The following is a 20443-nucleotide window of genomic DNA, read 5'->3' on the forward strand; positions in this document are numbered from 1 at the left end:
TAATTATCTTGACTGTTTAGTAAAGACTGCAGTGTGTCTAAGTCTGCAGTCCTCCAACTCATTTTTCCTTAAGCAAAGATGTGCAGATTCATACATTCGTCCTATTTATCTCTCTTTCATCTTTCCAGACAGCTGAATTTAAATATCAGGATGGACACCTTTCACACAATCTATGTGGTTAAGGTTTCATCATAAGACAGAAACGTCTGTCCATGTTTACCTCTGTTAAAATGGATAGTGTGGAGTGCCCGTGTAGACTTTGTTAACAACCAGCAAGCTAATAACTTCTTCCTCCAAGAAACCGCCGCCTACGTCTCTCCTGCTCCTTGTGGGAATTTCAGTGGAAGGGTAAGAAAAGGGTTTGCGTTAATTCAAAATGACAGCATAGCAAAGAGAGAATCCCAGAGATCAGGGAGACGAGAAATCAAGGAGGACAGATTTCAAAAGCAAAAGAAAGAGACGCACACATTCCTCTGATAACTATTGTATTTGGGACATGAGAGCCAGAGGATTCTGTTAGGGCTGTCACAAGTTTTGGTCTCACTTCTGTGTGTGTGTGTGTGTGTGTGTACTTGTACTTGTTGCTGAGTGAGAACCAATTTTTGTATTTTTATCGCAAAGTGAGGACATTTTGACAAAGTGAGGACATTTTCCTGGTCCTCACTTTTCCAAATTCCATTCTTGGGACAGGGGTTCGGTTTAGGACTAGGGTATGAATTGAGTTATTGTTAGGGTTAGTGTTAGGCATTAACTGGTTAGGGTTAGTGTTAGGGTCAGGGTCAGGGTTAGGCACTAAAAATCAAGGAAAATGAATGGAAGTCAATGGAAGTAACTGAAAAGTCCTCATAAAGATAGTAAAACACGGATGTGTGTGTGTGTGTGTGTGTGTGTGTGTGTGTGTGTGTGTGTGTGTGTGTGTGTGTGTGTGAGACTGTGCTTTTTCTGAAGAATTAGACTCATTATGGTGGTATTAACACATTCCCATTCCTGAAGAAACAGGGAGAGGAAGGGTGGAAAAGGCAGAGGTTCCTTTTAGCTTGATAAGTCTGATAAGATGAGAATTCATATTTCACACTTTCTCCTTCAATTATTAGACATGAAATTTAGGTCATTTGGATATTCTATGTAAAGTTGAAATTATTTTTGTGTACCTTCTTTTCCTCATTACTAACTTTTCTTCCAATTCATTTTCCAACATTTAGCATCTTTAAAACCTGCAGAACTGGAAAAACATAGGCAAAGGAAAGCTAAATTCTGTAAAAAGTCTTAAAATTAATAATTGTTCAAAAATTATGAATGGGTGAATGGAACAAGGAGCTTTGAAGACTTTTTTAACCTTCCTTCCTATCCTCCTCCCTGTGTGCGGTGGCAAAATGAACTAGGGTCCTGCTCCTGCCTTGTTTGTCACAATTCCAGCTGCTTAAAACTACACTGCTGAAAAAAATAAAGGGAACACTTAAACAACACAATATAACTCCAAGTAAATCAACCTTCTGTGAAATCAAACTGTCCACTTAGGAAGCAACACTGATTGACAATTAATTTCACTGCTGTTGTTCAAATGAAATAGACAACAGGGGGAAATATTTGGGGATTAGCAAAACACTCAATAAAGGAGTGGTTCTGCAGGTGGGGACCACAGACCACTTCTCAGTACCTATGCTTTCTGGCTGATGTTTTGGTCACTTTTGAATGTTGGTGGTGCTTTCACACTCGTGGTAGCATGAGACAGACTCTACAACCCACACAAGTGGCTCAGGTAGTGCAGCTCATCCAGGATGGCACATCAATGCGAGCTGTGGCAAGAAGGTTTGCTGTGTCTGTCAGCGTAGTGTCCAGAGCCTGGAGGTGCTACCAGGAGACAGGCCAGTACACCAGGAGACGTGGAGGAGGCCGTAGGAGGGCAACAACCCAGCAGCAGGACCACTACCTCTGCCTTTGTGCAAGGAGGAACAGGAGGAGCACTGGGGGGGAGCACTGCCAGAGCCCTGCAAAATGACCTCCAGCAGGACACAAATGTGCATGTGTCTGCACAAACGGTTAGAAACCGACTCCATGAGGATGGTATGAGGGCCCGACGTCCACAAATGGGGGTTGTGCTCACAGTCCAACACCGTGCAGGACGCTTGGCATTTACCAGAAAACACCAGGATTGGCAAATTCGCCACTGGCGCCCTGTGGTCTTCACAGATGAAAGCAGGTTCACACTGATCACATGTGACAGACGTGACAGAGTCTGGAGACATCGTGGAGAGCGATATGCTGCCTGCAACATCCTTCAGCATGACCAGTTTGGCAGTGGGTCAGTAATGGTGTGGGGTGGCATTTCTTTGGAGGGCCACATGGTCCTCCTTGTGCTCGCCAGAGGTAGCCTGACTGCCATTAGGTACCGAGATGAGATCCTCAGACCCCTTGTGAAACCATATGCTGGTCCAGTTGGCCCTGGGTTCCTCCTAATGCAGGACAATGCTAGACCTCATGTGGCTGGAGTGTGTCAGCAGTTCCTGCAAGATGAAGACATTGAAGCTATGGACTGGCCCGCCCGTTCCCCAGACCTGAATCCGATTGAGCACATCTAGGACATCATGTCTCGCTCCATCCACCAACGTCACGTTGCACCACAGACTGTCCAGGAGTTGGCGGATGCTTTAGTCCAGGTGTGGGAGGAGATCCCTCAGGAGACCATCCGCCGTTTCATCAGGAGCATGCCCAGGCGTTGTAGGGAGGTCATACAGGCACATGGAGGCCACACACAATACTGAGCCTCATCTTGACTTGTTTTAAGGACATTACATCAAAGTTGGATCAGCCTGTAGTGTGTTTTTCCACTTTAATTTTGTGTGTGACTCCAAATCCAGGCCTCCATTGGTTAATAAATTTGATTTCCATTGATGATTTTTGTGTGATTTTGTTGTCAGCACATTCAACTTTGTACAGAACAAAGTATTCAATGAGAATATTTCATTCATTCAGTTCTAGGATGTGTTATTTGAGTGTTTCCTTTATTTTTTTTGAGCAGTGTATATAAAATAAAATGTTTGCTCTGGCTGTAAAAATTGGCAAGATTAGGCAAGTAGCTGATGTAGAAATGTTTTTGACTTATTCGGTTTAACATTCAAATGTCTTGCTTGAATCACATGTTCTCCAGTCTTTGTCATATTAAAGAGTAGTTTAGACAAATATGTTCTTATTATTACCCCACGGAAAGGCATGCATTTTAAATTCCTAGACATTATGATCATCTCAAAAAGAAAGAACTACAAAAATGCAAGAGTTACAATTAATTTCATAGTAATTGTCTGAAATTGCAATAATTAGGTTTTCAAGGCTTTTTACACATCTTTATTGACATAAACGATTATTTTATGAAGAAGCTGTTTTAAACAGGTACTAAAAAGAAAGTAATGGTTCTTTAAAAGAACATTTCTTTACTGAGTCAAATCTGGAAAAGTCAAAAAATAATAGGACAGAACTGAAATAACAAAGTTGGACATTTTCTTCAAATTTAAATTTTGAATGTTTGGACATTTGTGGTTTCAAGAAAAAAAAAAAAAACATTGTGCAGAGAAAACAAACTCAGAGAGTTCCTACTTAATCTACTTATATCTACTGATTCCTTGTCTGAGCTGCACGCAGTCGTTGGGCTAGTGCCAGAGGTACACCCTGGACAGGTAGTCAGTCCCTCACAGGAGAACATAAGAGACACAAAACCATACATGCACTCTCTCGCACCTAATTTGCAATTTAGCGAATTCAGCGAACAGGCAAGCTTTTAAACTATGGGAGGAAGCCAGATTACCCGGAGATAACATGCCATCCCCATGCAGTAAGGTCCTATTGGGACTCCAATCCAGGACCTCCTTGCACCAAGGGAACATTTTAACAACTGCACAACCATTGAGCGGTAATCCACACAATGGCCACCCTTTACTAGTTGCCTCAACTCAACACACTTTGATTGTAGATGGTGGCCCACTTGGCATTAATATGTGTTTAAGTACCACCTCATTCAAGCTTCTGAGCAAGCTGACCTTGAATCAAAGACCTTGGTCAAAATTGGTACATGTAGGGATATGAAAGATGCCCTTGCACTTCACACACACTTGCACACACCATGTCTTACTTTCTGAGAATAGTTTGTTTGCATATGTGCAAGGATTACAAGCCAGTGGTTCTACTCAGCAAAACTGTATGCATGGATGGCGAATGAGAGATTTGACCTTTACTTTCCAAGCTCTGACATGGAATGCAATGGATATGTAATCCATTCACAAATGACCTTTGTGACGTTTGCTAAACCTTGAATAGAGCAACAGAAAAACTGCAACGTTGTATATCGTCCTCATTTCAATTTCTCCAGTTAAGTAGCACATCATTAAATGTACTGATTAATTATGACTGCCGCTAGTGCTCACTAATTGATATTAGTACATCACTCAGGGAAAGGCTTTAAAATGTCATACCGTTGATGACTGAAAACTTCGAGTGGCTAAAAAAGACTGATTGTAGATGCTGTCATGATTGTCTCAGGGTGCGCAATATTTAAGCTTATTGAAGTTTGAAAACATTTCTATGCTTATTATTATATAAACATTAGTTTGGCATTTCACAATTTAATTAAAATATTGTACCCTACAATAATGAATACATTTTGACCTTTTTCAAGATTAGTCACATAACCACTACAAACTTCAATGTTTTTTTTTGTAATAGAGCAACAAGAAGTATCGCAATTTCTTTTGGGGGTTTGCCCATTTCTCTTTGGGAAATAACTCAAGCTCATTCAGACTGGATAGGGAGCTTCCAAGAAGATCAATGATTAAGTCTTAGTACTGAGTCTTGATTGGATTTAAGTCTAGACTTTGACTGGGTCTTTCTAACACGTGGACAAGGTTTGATCTTAACCGTTCCATTGTACCTCTGGCTGTATGTTTAGAGTTGTTTTCCTGCTAGAAGGTGCCCCACATTCAAGCCTCTGACAAGGTTTCTTTCAGTATTGTTCGGTGTTTAGCTGCATCCATCTTCTAATCAACTCCCCACAGCATGATGCGGCTACCACTATGGTAGGGCTCAGGGAGAATGCTCAGGGGAGATGGACAGTCTTAGTTTCCAGTTCCACACCTTGCCATTTTCAGGTTGGTCAAAACGTTCCATTTTGGTTTGAGCACCTTCCTCCACATGTTTGCTGTGTCACCCACAAACCGCATCCTTGAATTCTTATTGGTTTTTTCTTGCCATTCTTCCATAATGGCCAGATTTGTGCATAGATATCTGAAGCTCCTCTTGTGTTTCCTTGGGACATCGATGCCCATGTCTCAGTAGGTTGGCAGTGCCATACTCTTTCCATTGTCAGATGATGCCCCATAAGAAGACATCCTGGGATGTGGTTTCATAACTTAACACTGTTTTTAACTAGTTGTCTGCTGTGTTCCTTGGTTTTCATGATGCTGTTGGTTCACTACTGTTCTCCAACAAACGTCTAAGGCTTTCACAGAACAGCTAGATTAAAAATTGAATTACAAAAAAAATTATACCTACTTTATACCTACTTTAATTACCACCACGGGCATGGATTATTTTTGAACTGATAACACTTATGTGCAAAGGTATGTCCTTTAAGTGCTCCAGGTCATCGAACCCTTGACAACGCTAGGTGTGTGTGTGTGTGTGTGTGTCTCTGTTTAGCATTTACCTGGAGTATACAGCTGGTGATGTCTGAGGCTATCTTCGCGTGTGGCGTGTCTTCTGTGCTTTCCCCTTGAGGAGTCAGGTTATGTTCCAGGCACGACTCCCACAAGCCCACCAGGGCTGTGCTGTGCCGCTCGATGGAGCCGGTTTCTCTGATGGCCGTGGTGATGCGTGTGATGCAAATCTCGACCACAGCCTGATCATTGTCGTTGGTCAAATAGTCCTGTCCGCCAGCAGAAAAAAGGAGGATGCAAAGTAAAGCATTTTTATAATACATGATAAAATAAATAATAAGTGCCATTTGCTTGGCAAGGGTTTACATAACTCTCAGAGGTCTGTACTGTTTTGCCTGTTTGGGCATTCTTACTGACCAGTGAGCAGGAGATGTCCTTGATCTGATTCAAAGCTTCTGACAGGCAATCTTCGATCTCCGTGTCCTCTAGGGAGAACAAGTCTCCTGCTCTGGACAGGTCCCTCTGGCCAAGGACTCGACTAAACAGCTGATGCATTCTGACCCTGAAGGAGTAGTCCTCTGAGACCAGCTGATGCTGAGCACTTTATAATCCAGTTTTTGAGAATGAGTAAAATATAACAGTGCGGAGAAAATCTTAAACTAAAGAGATGCCTTTTTTGTTCTACCTTTTGAAGAAAAATATTGAATACCATCCAGAGTTCTTTGCAATTTAATAGTAGCATCTAAAGTCCACTTCAGTGAGTTCAGGGTCAGGTAGGCTGGATATGACTGGAGCAGTGGGTGTCAAACTTTTCTGGCTCACCATGAGGTCTGTTACTGTGGAGATGAGCCATATTCTGAAGAAAGAAATCCTGAAAGAGCAATGTCCTGAGAGAGAGAGAGAGAGAGAGAAGAAAGACAAACAAATCAGAAAAAAAAAAAAAAAATCAAAACACAAGACATCCTGCAGTGCCGGATCCAGTCAAACTTGAAGATAGAATAATATGAATGTTTTTGTAATATGGTGTCTATGCCACTTAAAGAAGACAGAAGGTAGAGTTGATAACAAACCACCAGATGTTCAGGCAGCAGAGCTGATTAGTTTCAATGTCAGCCGCAGAGAAGAACAGCTGTTTGGGCATCTCTTCTCTGTCAGTGAACAGAGCTCACAGACAGATGGGCCTGCAGCTGGAAAGCGAGAGCTTCTACAAAATTCAGTAAAGACTGGAACCAGTATTACTAAATGTCAGGAGTTTGCCTCAAATAATAATGTCGTAGCTGTCAAAAGATAAGCCAGCTATCTAATCAGCAATCCAGACCCCACAGTCTGAGGTTCTTAAATTAGAGTTTAACATTACAGTTAAAAAGATTAACTCATTGATAAAATACTTCCTATAGTCTGATATATACACAAATCAGGCATGACATCATGACCATCTGCCTAATAAATGGTTCCCATTATACTACCCAAAAAACCCCAACCCCTTAAGGCCTCGATTCCACAATACCCCTGAAAGTATGTTGCAGTATGTGGCACCAAGATGTTAACAGCAGATTATTTCATTCCTTTAAGGTTTGAGGTTGGGCCTCCTGTTTGTCCAGCACATCCCACAGATGCTCAATTGGGTAGAAATTTGGGGAATTTGGATTTTGTGCTCCTGAAACCAAAGAGACCACTGCAATCAGGGAATACTGTTTCCTTTAAAATGTGTGCATGGTCTTCAGGAATGCTTAGGTAGGTGGTACATGTAATAGTAACATGAACATGGATGACAGGACCCGAGGATTCCCAGCATAACAGTCCCCAGAGCATCAAACTGCCTCCAGTGGCTTGCCTTCTTTCCATACTGTCATGTATTCACCAGGTAAGCAACATACACCACACGTCATTCATGTGAGGTAAAGGAAAATGTGACATTTTTAAATTGCTCCGTGGTCCAGTTCAGACGTTCTTGTCCCCACTGTTGGTGTTGTTGCTATTGGACAGGGGCCAGCATGGGCACCCTGACACGTCTACAGCTAAGCACCCCCATAAACAAAGAACTGCGATGCACTGTGTTCCCTGTGTTCTCAGCTATAAAACTCTGTAGGACCTGAACGCAGAGGACAACATTCGCTCCCCAACATTGACCCTTGGTCACTTGTGATCCTGTTGACGGTTCACCACTGTTCCTTCATTTTAAAAGAGTCTGACCACTGTAGAGTTATAACAGCTCACAAGAGCAGCAGTGTTGGAGTTGCTCTGACCTACTCGTCAAGCTATCACTACTTGGCCTTTGTGAAACTCGCTCAAATCTCTACGCTTGTCCAGAACTTGTGCTTCTAACACATCAAATCTGCGTTCAAAATGCTCACTGGTTGCCTGGTACCCACCCAATAACAGGTGCCATGATGAAGAGATAATCAGTGCTTCACCTGTCAGTGGTCATAAGGTTATCCTTGCTGGGCAAACATGAGCGGAATAACAGTGAGAATGCTATCTTTTTCCCCAGACAACCTTCTTTAAATCCAAGGTTATTCTTTTAAAAACTGCCCTCTCTTTCCAAAAGCATAGTTAATATATGATGGCTTGATCTAAAACCTTTGGTAATCTGCAATCGAACAGTAAATAGCTCCTTAAATGCATACAGATGCATTTTTATCTGACACACTTAAAGAGTAAAACATAATATTATAACTGATACTGCTAAAATTCCATATTTTAGAAGGTTCAAACCACAGGGGTTTACTGTGTGCTGTGAATAAAGGTACAGTTTTGGGATTTGAAAAGCAGCACGTTAACCATTTACATGCTGCTATCACTCACCATGTCAGCTTCAATTAAACATTAAAACATTAACTCTAAAAGCAGTACCACTAGAAAGGACAAACACTCCCACACCAGTTAATTTGGGGTCTTTCTCTCCTCTCCTAGGATGAGCGGCTAAATAAATGCATCTGTGTCACTGTGTGCTTCCAGTATGAGCTTCTCTCTTCAATCTAACACAATCTTATCCTCACACAGTTTCTATGAGAACCACACAGGAGTGGGCCTGAGCCAGACCAAAGGAAAACACAAAGCAGATCATTGGGGAGACTTATCTTTTCTGCCAAGCCAGAGCTGGCCATGAAAACTATCCCACTGCCAGGACACCACAACAGGAATCCTTACTGGTCCAAGCCAGGACCACAGACCAAAAATAAAACTAAACGGCTATAGAGCAAAGACATATATCTGTAACACACTGGCATGCCAACAGAAGCACAATACCATTAGGAAGGAAGGAAGGAAGGAAGTTTATAATTAAAACCAATTATGAGATATTTTTATTTTCCACATGTATTTTTTCTCTTTCTCCATAACTAAGAGGCCTCTGCAATATCTTACATTCTTGATTTTAGCCTTGCCGGCTATTTTGCCATTTAAAAACCTATCAAAAATTCAGTTTATGCTTCACATGCGTGAGCACACAGGGGACACACACAAAACTTGTTTTAAGGACAGCCGTTCCAGTATAACATTTATAGTTACGCCTCACACAATGAGTCTCTGTTCAGAGTTTTGATAGTTAGTTAAAGTACCCACAGCGATGTGTCAATCAAAGGTAAAGTTGTTCACTATATTTTGAAATAAAAATATCACACATACTGTATATGCATGCAAAGCTCTCCATGAGAAAATACATGGCAGAGAAGTTAAAGTAGATTGCTAAGTACAAATGATCCAGCAACAATGTGACTTTATATATAGAAATGCACTGAGAAACTGACTGCTCCTGATGTAAATAAAATATTCTTTGAATGTTTTTCTTATATCTGCCTATATTAGAGTTCAGATGAACTGGGATCCGCAGGTTAAAGCTTTACAGATACAAAAGAGCAGGAATCCCTCAAATCTCTGATTGATGCATCTCTATTTTTTACTTTGCCTCAATTCTGCAGTTCTTGATTTTGGGGTTAGTTGTGCCTACATGAAGTGCCTTGTAAAAGTATTCACCCCCTTGGATTTTTACCTATTTTGGTACAATCCAACCTATAATTTGTGATGGGTCTGCACAAAATAGTCTCAGTCAGTAAAGTGAATGATAAAATATACTGTATATATGAATATAGAGAAAGACTTAAAGGAAAAAACTGAAATTTGGCATGTTGTGCATATATATCCACCCCCATTGCTATCTATCAATAGGACCACTATAAACCCTACACTCCATAGTGCTTGGGAGACAAAAATTTGACTTTTAAGCCACCAAGGAAAGAGCTATGTCTGGAGCAAACCCAACACATCCCACCACCCCAAAATTATCATCCCCACAATGAAACATGGTGGTGGGAGCATCATGCTGTGGGGATGTTTTTCAGCAGCCGGGACTGGTAAACTGGTCCGAGTCGAGGGTAAGGTATAATCTTGAGCAAAACCTGTCAATCTGCCTGTGATTTGAGACTGGGAAGGAGGTTCACCTTCCAGCAGGACAATGACCCGAACCATACTGCTAAAGCAACACTCGAGTGGTTCAAGGGGAATCTTTTAAACAAGTTCTGTTGGCCTAGTCAAAGTCCAGACCTCAATCAAATTGAAAATCTATGGTTAGACTTGAAGATTGCTCTTGACAAGCTAAAGCCATTCAACATGAAGGAGCTAGAGCAGTTTTGCCTCAAGGAATGGGCAAAAATCCCAGTGGCAAGATGTGGAAAGCTCATAATGTGCTAATTACTATAAAGCTTTAACAAGCATCAACAGATTGTTATGGACAATTTGGAGCCTATGGTCCTTACCTTCTCAGGTAAATAAATCAAATGCACCCTTTGAGAGCAGAATATGGTCTCAGAGGGGATGGCATCAATAGACTAAAGTATTCTAAACTTACTGCTAACCTAACCCCAGCCCCCATCAAGTCCCCATCTCTGGTACACAGCAATGTTTAACTAAATAACAATATTTTCTTCTTATTGTCTATAAATCAGTGTATATGTTGCCCTTGTTCTCTCTGGCTTCATCCTCTATACCCAAACAATCCATACTACATTAATTTGTAGTATTAAATTCAGATAAAAAGTTGGTGGCTGTCTGTCTCTGTGTTAGACTGGCAACCCGCTTAATAAAGGTTCTGTCACCCATGACCCCAAACGTAAGATTGCAGGTATTAAAAATGGAAACTCAGTTTAGTGTTTCCCTACCAGACAAAACAATTAGCAAATTAAATGGTAGTGGGTCACAGAGGCAAGGAGGCAATAGGGCATGCTTTAGAAGGCAAAACATTAATAAGAAAGGTAAACATGAGTCGTACGCAGGTATTCAGACCAAAAGAAAGAAAGGAGAAAGGAAACCAGAGATGGATACTGTTTCAGTGCCCTGAATTCTGGGTCCAAACTGGAGAATGCTGGCAAATACTGTGTTTCTATTAGTCCCCCTGAATGCTGTGCACACATTACACAGAGCATGATACCGTGCCTCTTTATGTACAGTATGAGCCTGTGCTCTCAATATGTCACAGAGCACCTGGGTAAATGAGTACTAGTGTGTGTGTGTGTCTGTGTGTGTCTGTGTGTGCTTGTGCACATGTTATAGCATAGGAAAAAAATGGGCCTGAAGAACAGCTCTTAAACAATCAGCAAGTTACTACTAATCACCCGGCTACAGCTCAGCAAGCTTAGGAATGTACCCTTTAAACACACAGACACCCCTCCCCACACACACACACACACACACACACACACACACACACACACACACAGAGGATCACTTTTCATTACTTTGGAGGACATTACATTCAACTAAGACAAAGGTTTTGCATTTAAAGGAGTAGGATTTGACTCCTAAACGAAAGATGTTCATTAAAATGTGATTGTGGTAAAAGAGTTATGTAATATAAAGTGTATTTATCATTTACAGTATATTTGACTATTGTTTGTCATTGCTTCATAATTATTTTCCCTATTTTCACTCCTGGACACCATGTGGGGGCTGCTGGGTGAAGGTTTCAGGGGTTTAGCGCTGGTGGGGACCACTGAAAGAATTACAGACTATGTGAGGACAATGTGACCAAAGAGCCCCTCTCTTTTTTTCTGCCTCCACCGTCACCACTTCTGGCTTTTTCTGAGCACAGTGAGGGAGAAAACACTGACTCTTTTGTATGACCTACGAAGACAGACCCCTCCTTCCTTCCGTCAACAGTTTCCCCTCCTCCTCTCTTTCTGCTCACTGGGCCCTGTCTTTTTGTGCAATGTGCACCTGCTCAGTGTGCAAAACATCACACACACAAGAACTCACACTAGTACTTTGGAAAAGAGCTAAGTTAAAGCCTGAAACAGACGTGAAGAAAAAAACACCTGCATTCCAAAGTTTTTTCTGAACCACTGCTTCATCAAAACTTCAAATAAAATACTCAAAGGTCTGTTGTGTATCTGTAATTAAAAAACAGCAGAATGAAGGAGAGTATGAGCCATTGGCTATTACCAATAAATATATCATCTTTATCAGCAGTGAAACAAGTCCTGTACCATAAGGGCTAAAAGACTACTCAAAGAGGAAGAAATGTGAAAAGTCAGATTACAGTTTGCAAATTAGGGACAAAGGCCATGCTACGGGGAGACATGTCCTGCCATCTGAAGAGTCTTTGGCCATAATGACCATTGTTACAATTGGAAGAAAAAGGGAGAAACTTGGAAACCTGAGGAAAGAAGGCAATTCTGCCAGATACCAATGAAATGGATAAATCATTTTGAGAATCGTAACTGACCTCAAACAGAAAAAGATTTTTCTAAGTTAATGTCAGACAGTGAAAACAAAGGTTATGTGTCTTTACATACAGTTATACAAATAACTAGTTTCAACTGTAAATCATCGTAAAATGCCCAGCTCTCATGTATTCAATTTCATATACATTTATAAAAATGTTATATTCGGCTATATTCCTAATAATATCATTTTTGATCTCCAGTTGGCATAAAACCACATTTCCTTCCATTAGACATTAAGTACACATAAAAAATATCTTTAAATCAATGTCCGTCAATGTGGGTAAGAAATATCCTCAAGGCTTGCATAAACACATGGTCATCAACAAATGTCCCATAGCAGACATTGGTACCTGAAAAATACGGGTACGGAAAACAACAAAAACAGCAAAAGTGCAAAATGGAGTAAGGCACAATGACAAGCACCCAAAACACTTACTTTTTGCTTTTCTGCGCAGAATCGCTTGTTCTGTATCAAAGATATGTTTCAAAACTGACAAGGTAAATAGTTGTTATAACTGGGCCAGTTGGTTACATAAATCATGCTTTGAATTGCATGAATGAGTAAGATGGAAAAGTCGCAAAGAAGAGAATCCCAAAAGAGGTCCTTGGAAACATGTCCACATCTTGCCAAGAAAAGAGTTCAGACTTGAAAGATAGAGCCTTAAGGCTTAGCAATGCAACACAGTGTAGGGCTATTGTATTACTGTATTTGCGTGTCTTCGAGAGAGGGAAAGTTCTCTATAATTAATGACTTGGTCTTATGCAGCTGCAAAGCAAAAGCAGGAAACTACGTGGTGACAGGAAATGCAGAAAATAGCTATTGTAAAAGGCCAAAGATGGAAAGATTGACAGAATGAGAAACATGTGGAGACAAGGAGAGAAAACAGAGGGCAAGGCAGAGGAGAAATTATCTTTCCCTCTTTGTTGAGAGCAAACAGTGATGGGCTGATTCGACCAAGATCACTTAATGCCACACATATGGTTCTGAATGTTTAATGATTCACATTCATGTGGAATAATGCTCCGGTGCTTTAGAAAGTCTTTCCCGTAATCTTCAAAAGATACAGAGAACACCGTTCTTTTCTGTGCACTAACAAACTGATCAGCATATCAGGGCCTTTGTTGGGATTTATCATCTTGGCCACAGACACTTTGACAAATGGCCCTGCTTGAGATTAAACTACCAACTGGACGATGATTACTCTGCCTCAGACTAAGTAAAAAAAAAGCAGGGAGCTGAAGATAAAAACATTTAGACACAGTATAATAACTATCCTGTCAGTACAGCTCACACACAAACTTCAACAAATTGCTGTCTATGGACTCACCTTAAATGTAGTAAAACAAGACACAAATACAATTCAAAAGATAGGAACTTGTCTAAATGTGATCTACACACAACTGGTTTACAAAGGTCAAAAGTAGAGATGCACAGAGAAATTGGCTGATAACCATTCACCAGCCTGGTCTGATCAGACAACACAACATAAGTAAGCACTACCGCTGACAACAACACTCTTCAGTGTAGAAGCTGTTCCTGGGTGAAGATGACATAAAGTTAGCTATTTGTAGTATCAGAGTGGTATTTAAAAACAAAGTAAGAGTGAGCACAGATATATAAAAAGCTATTTAAAAGGAAAATGTATTTTCTACAACATGCTGAGATATGTCTGGGATCATTCAGGCTGTGAGAGAGCGAGAGAGAGCGATGCTTTCAACAATTGGCTTACAGCAGATTTGCTTAGATTTACATGTTTAGTTTGGAAATTTTGGCAATCCTTTGGACATTTCAGGTTCAAGGTAAGGATCTATATATAATATAGAGGATTCACATAGAGTCTGTAGTTTTGGTAATGCTAGTCACTCTAATCACTAATATAAGATGCCAAAGATGGAATTATTTTATCTTCCTTAGAAGTAAGTCCTTAGTCTTCTAATGAGGCATATTTGGTATTAAAAGTACCTTTTGAAATCTACAACCTTTAATCAGTTTCTGCTATTTAAATGTTTTATTTGTCTGATATAATATTCTAATTTTAAATGTTGAGTTTTCATTAGCTGTAAGAAGAAAATCATAATAGCTAACAGAAATAAGGCTTGAAAACATCACTCGGTGTGTAATTAATCTACATGTGTTTCATTTAGTGAACTGAGTAACTGAAATAAATAAACTTTTCAATAATATTCTAATTTAGTGAATATGGCTGTAAATTGTGACATTTCATCAGTTTCGAACACAAATATTTAATAATAACTCATGGCAGAAAGGCAAGAAAAGAATATGTTGCTATTTTAATGCTATTGCTAATGTTTTTGTTCATTGTCCCTGACAAATAATAAATTAAACTAAAGTATTCTTAGAACTTCTCATATTTCTTAACAAGAAACTGGAATAGGCTAAAATTGATAGTGGCAAGTCAAAATTTAAAAAGAAAAATTCTGAACACTGTAGTCAAAAGGCAAACAAATGTAAAATAGCCCTACTGCCCTTACTTACAGTAATAAAAATGCCAGCTTGAAACAAGACTGATTATTCAAAAACCTATTTTGATACTAACTATGTTGGTTTCAAAGGTGGAACTAGAGGGGAAACATATTAAACTATAAGCCATTTTATTCCTCTGAAGGCTGGAAAATAAGTGATTTTGCATCCCGGTGGTTATACATGAGAACGGCAACATCTGCCTCACTGACTACAGACACAACAAATGGCTGCCACTTCAGCATAAAATACTGGAAGAGAGAAGGTTTGTCATTATGTTTTGTTTTGTTTCATTTTATTCCACTGAGATGATTTTCATGACAGGGAGGATATTTTCTGGTTGTTGTTTTGCATAAACTTCCACACTTAGCCAATTAACATTCAAACGTAATCTCAAAACGATTTATTATTCATTGCACTTCCCGCTGTGGCCTGCAGCCTAAACTCTGAATCTGAACCAAAGGAAGTGGGCCTTTCCGGGCTTGGCATCAAAGTAAGATTCAGGAATGCAAACTGATTAAAGGGATCATCTCTGAGCACCAAACATCAAGACCTCAAAGCACTTTCAGAAGAAATCTGCTGTTACTTAAGATGTTTCTAGGATGAAATATCTTACAATAAACTTTCAGTACTCCTGATAGTGTAATAAAAAGCAGAAATGCACACCTTTCTCTTCCTGAGTATACGTCATAGGTTATTTTCTAAAAATAGAATCATGACATGCGCAGGTTTTCAAGTTACCTTCGAAACAAACTGTGCCAGCTTTCCCTTCAGGAAAAACAGATATTCTGACATCCAAACCAGAGTCATATGATAAAACACTGCAGCAAATCACTGTATACTACATGCACAACACAGAATAAGTAGATTTGGATTTATTTTTATTCAAATGCATTTTAAACCTGTTCACCCCTCCTTTCACTTATTGAGTGGAGATGGTCTCTGGCCAAGATTAAGCAGTTGTAGAAAGATGATGGATGCAGTCTAAACCAATAGCATTTTAAGTTTTATCTTATTAACTTTATTTAATCTATTGATGTTCATCAGTTTCTGTATGTTTTCAAAGCAAAGCCACACTCTGCAAAATGTGCTATGGAAAAATGCAACAAACACTGGAGTACCCTGCCTAAAGTTCTGTCTTTCACTAGTTATTAAGCAGCAGTTTCTGATATGGGCGACATGGCTTTCTGTCTGGGGCGGCACAGCCACACATGTGGTGTGTGGGGGCAATGATCCCAAAAACAAACACATAAAATGTCCAGCTAGTAGGAATGAGCCCTGCCGGTGGTGTGCACACTGAAAGAAAATACTGAAAATCTGATTCTGTACACTTTGGGTAGCTCTTGTAGTGGATTTACAGCTAATCATGTGGTGCTATATTGAAATGCTTTACCATCTCAGTGTTCTATCATCAAGATTTAGACTGATCAGACATCAACTGCTTGTTTCTTTAAAACTGAATTTGACAATTTGTAATCCCTTACTCTATTTGTAAAAACACAAAAAAAGAGAATTGCAATGCTTGTTTTTGGATTCTGAAGTGTGTTAAATGGCTGAAATGCTGGAATGGATGAATACATGAAATAAAGTTCATGAGACAACAACAACAAATATCTTTCCGTATTTTCAAAGCAGATTAGATATTTATTAGTTTTTTGTTTTTTCTTATTTTTATTAGTTTAAACATTATTTCTTTATTTATTTTTTTGTTGGTGCACCGTTTTCTGATTTGCCCTTGTATATGAGCTGAGGTCATATAAGGACACAAAAATAAAACATTTTCAAACACAGAGGCCAGTGTCTTTTCTTTATAGGCCAAAACTATTTGCATTTCACATCAAAGGTTAAAGATCCGAAAAGTGATCCACATTTTAGCTTCTATTTCCAGGAATTTACATCTGGATCTGATACAAAACTCAGAAGATAGCAATATTTTAAACAAGGCACAAAATTTTCAGGTGAGCAAAATCATTGGACTATTTCTTATTAGTATACAATTTATTAATATTCATGAACAAAGTCATTAGCATGTATCAGTCTGAAAAAAAAAAGACAAAACCATCGGGGATGATGATACCAATATTACTCCAAGAGAACTCTAAAAACTCACCCAGGATGTCACAAAAGGACCCAGAACATCATCTGAAGCACTGCAGGCCTTACTTGACTCAGTTAAGCTCAAAGGGAAAACCACTGCTGGTAAAAAGAACACAAAGGCCTGTCACACATTTGCAACAAAGAATCTTGATGATCCCCAAAACCTTTGGAGGTGTATTCCATGGACAGACAAGACACAAGTTGAACTTTTGGGAATGTAGCATGACTTTAAACTGGCTATTCCTGTTCAAAAACATCTGCAGAGTGGCTGGATTGTATTGCCCATACACTAAACATTTGACAACTACTATTTAGTCAGATTATCTTTGTTTGATTTTTCTTTTTGTTGTTGATCTACAAAATTTAAGCACGGAAAAGGCAAAAAACAGAAGAAGTCTATCAGAGGGCTAATATGTTTCCAAAACAATAAATACCTGTCAATAAACAACTACAATGTTGATCTCATATTCATCTTTTCATTTCAAACTTAAAACAATCGCAATGAAAAGAAAACATAATTAGCCTCACTGTTTGGAGAGGAGAATATCACGATTTGGAGGGGAAAAAAACAAGTAAACAAAAACAAGAGAGAGAGAATGAATGAATGAATGAATGAATGAATGAATGAATGAATGAATGAATGAATGGGGGCAGCTTCAAATGCTCTCAGCAGCATCATTACCAATGTAAGTGGAAAGTAGAATGCAACATCTGTCTTGCAGAAATAAGTCAGCCTCATCAACATCTATCTGTCTGTCTGTGGACGTCTGTGACCTTGAGGTGTCCCCCAGTCTTCCTCTTCTTTATCTTCCTCACCCAACTCCCCACCTTAGTGAAGTAACACGTTGCGTGGGGAGTATCATCAACACTTCCACTTGAACTGATCACGAACAGAAGAAATTCTCCTGAGGAGTCTCAGAGTGAATGAAAGAAATGCAACTGAACTTGCCTTTCAAGCTCCAGGAAAAATAGTGCTCTGTATTCACAGAGAAACACCGAGACAGCGTGTGTAGGTGAGTGCGAGTGTGTGTACGAGTAAGATAAGTGTGTTATAGTAGTCTATAGTATCAAAATGCTCCCAATGGAAATAATAATCAGAAACATGTACTATAATTGTGTCTGCAACAAACCTTATCAATAATAATAAATTATGTGCCAACTCAGAAACACCTCTCCAGCCCACCCACCCTCTCTTACATTTACCTGCATGCATGAGCAACCAAACAGCAATTATCTGATGCACAAATATACATACGGGCTCATCCGCGCCCTGCTCGTTCACTTCTCATCGTCCTCTCAACTTTCCAAAACGTCAGGTACAGCCAGTAGAGAATCATGCATTTCACTCAGCACGATCCCGTTTCTTCCTAAATGCCATCTAACTACCAAAATCCAACCTGCATCTGCTTTGGACACCTGCAGATCGCTTACCGTCTCCATCCAGGACGCCGGGAGCGCTCTAACGGGGAACATGCGAAGCGGTCCTTCAAGTGGGGCACCACAGCGGCGCATAAAAACACATATTACCTCTGCGAGGCTCCGTCTCTTCCCTCACAGGGCAGCCTGCATGTCTGTTCACAGCCGTCAACAGGGGAAAGTGCGCCATCGTGTGGCCGACTGGAGGATGCTGCGCAACAAGTGGACACTGAAGGAAAAAAGGACGAGACGCGTTGAGGGAAATTTTGTATTAACCTTAATACGACTCAGATCAATTTTCTGGTTTAGATATGTAACTCTCAAAGAGCCAGGCTTTCTTTTAACTTATAAAAATAAAACGAACAACAGTTGTTAATATTTTAATAAACAATATTTTATAGTTAATTTACACTTTCTACATTTTCACTGATTGGGTAAGCTACTTAACTCTGACCAATTAATATTTTAGCATAAGAAAAAAACTCCTCAAATCAGGAGATAAAATATGTAACAGAAAATTTGACAATTGTCTAAAAGATACATTTACCACCCCTTCTTTTGTTTTTTTGTTTTATTTCCAAAGAACTGCTATCAAGAACTTGGCATATCTTGGCATACAGATCCATAAGAAATAAGAAAACTAGGCAGAAAAGGTGGTGTAAGCTTCTGAGCAGCTTTTGCAATATTTTTATATGTAATCAGCTCTAGGAGCTCCAGAAAAATCCTCTGAACAGAAGCAGCCTTCTATAGATGTTCAGCTTTTAGAGTTCCTGGCTCTGATGTGGCTGGTCCAGCAAACGGTTGCAAAGAAAGATGCGCTCACTTTCACAGACTTAAAAAATATGCAACACTTTGCTACAAACAATAAAGGTCCTCAAGAGGTTCGTTCTGTACCTTCTTGTGAACAATGTTGGTGTTGCATTTCTAGTCACTCTGCTGTCACAGAGAACACACATGTATCTCTTTAGTCTTCTTCCTCCACCTCTTCTCCAACCTCTTTTGAATGAATAACATGATTTTCACATTGCATTGATCTTGCTTTGTCTTGAGCTCAGACAAGAAGGTACATATTTGGAGGCTTTTTCTTGGCATCTGAACAATCCCTGATGTCTTCCACAGCTTTGAAACCTTCCTGCAGCCTTGTCCTGTTGAACCATGTTCAGTTTTACCTAACTGCTGGAGACAGACAAGCAGAAGGTGTTTCAGTGTTCACCAAAATAAATGGTGAGGTTGAGCTAAGGTCAATATCTAGGGTGGAAAGTGAGTTCGCATAGATGTCACTTGGAAGATCTCGGAAACTCACAGCACCCTGTTTCTTACTTTTCTCTGTAACTTTGAACTAAAAGTGTTTAACTCATTTTTCTTCTAATGCTCCTCCCTGCTCTCTCTCTGCATCCTGTGCAGCATGTTCTTCAGTCGTCTCTTCCTTCTCTGAATGCTGTTTTCTTCAGCTCTTCCACCAAAGTTAGTTGAATCGAGGTTTAAGATTGATCAACCACATTACTGTCTTGGTACTGATGTTCCACATAGAAGCCAATGCTGTTTATGCATCCCAGTCTGTAGTTCACAGACTGCTGCAAAGTGTCTTCAGCTTCCTGGGGTACATATTTTGGAGGTCACAGGTTGGAGCTGCACAATGACTCAGTAAGAGGAGTTGAGAGGTTGCCGATTTATGGGCTGCTTTATCAACTGGAAGATGGAAAGGCCGGAAAAGTTTCATGCACATTTGCATAGGATGTGTTCACTGTAATGTTGTTTCTGGTGAACAAAGTGATGAAATATTAGGAGTGTGTCAGAGTGACACGCTTGACTGAAATCTCCAGAGGTTGCTGTGAATGCATTTGCATGTTGTGCAAATTCAGGAACCTAACTGATGCTTCCAAACTCAACAAATTCTTCAAATGAAGAAACAGAAGCCGAGATGAATGCATCAGCCAAAAAAAACAATAAGTTGAATTATGCCTGTAATTAATATGAATGAATGTTAGAAGTTAATAGTGTAATGTGTGAGGTGTTGGGATTCTCCTTTACAGTAAGATTATACAATCTGTTCTGAAAAAGCACAGCCGTGCCTACCCCCTACTCAG

The 20443-nt window shown here is 39.8% G+C and overlaps 1 protein-coding gene across 7 annotated transcripts in view; it reads right to left on the reverse strand.

Moving 5' to 3' along the window:
- Nucleotides 1–18522, reverse strand: part of veph1 (ventricular zone expressed PH domain-containing 1) — a 106542-nt gene extending 88020 nt beyond the window's left edge. The window contains exons 1-5 of one of the 7 annotated variants that reach the window (XM_047391004.1): nt 18372–18518; nt 16954–17039; nt 6328–6529; nt 6060–6243; nt 5693–5911 (exon numbers count right to left, since the gene is read on the reverse strand). In XM_047391004.1, coding sequence (XP_047246960.1) covers nt 5693–5911; nt 6060–6197 — 357 coding nt within the window. In that variant the 5' untranslated portion in view covers nt 6198–6243; nt 6328–6529; nt 16954–17039; nt 18372–18518. Of the gene's footprint in view, nt 1–5692; nt 5912–6059; nt 6530–16953; nt 17040–18195; nt 18352–18371 lie in introns of those variants that run through there. The other 6 variants (XM_047391006.1, XM_047390999.1, XM_047391002.1 and 3 more) reach the window with 6 other exon arrangements.
- Nucleotides 18523–20443: the final 1921 nt, after the last annotated feature.

This window comes from Girardinichthys multiradiatus, chromosome 18 (genome assembly GCF_021462225.1).
Source record: "Girardinichthys multiradiatus isolate DD_20200921_A chromosome 18, DD_fGirMul_XY1, whole genome shotgun sequence".
NCBI classification, from domain to species: domain Eukaryota; kingdom Metazoa; phylum Chordata; class Actinopteri; order Cyprinodontiformes; family Goodeidae; genus Girardinichthys; species Girardinichthys multiradiatus.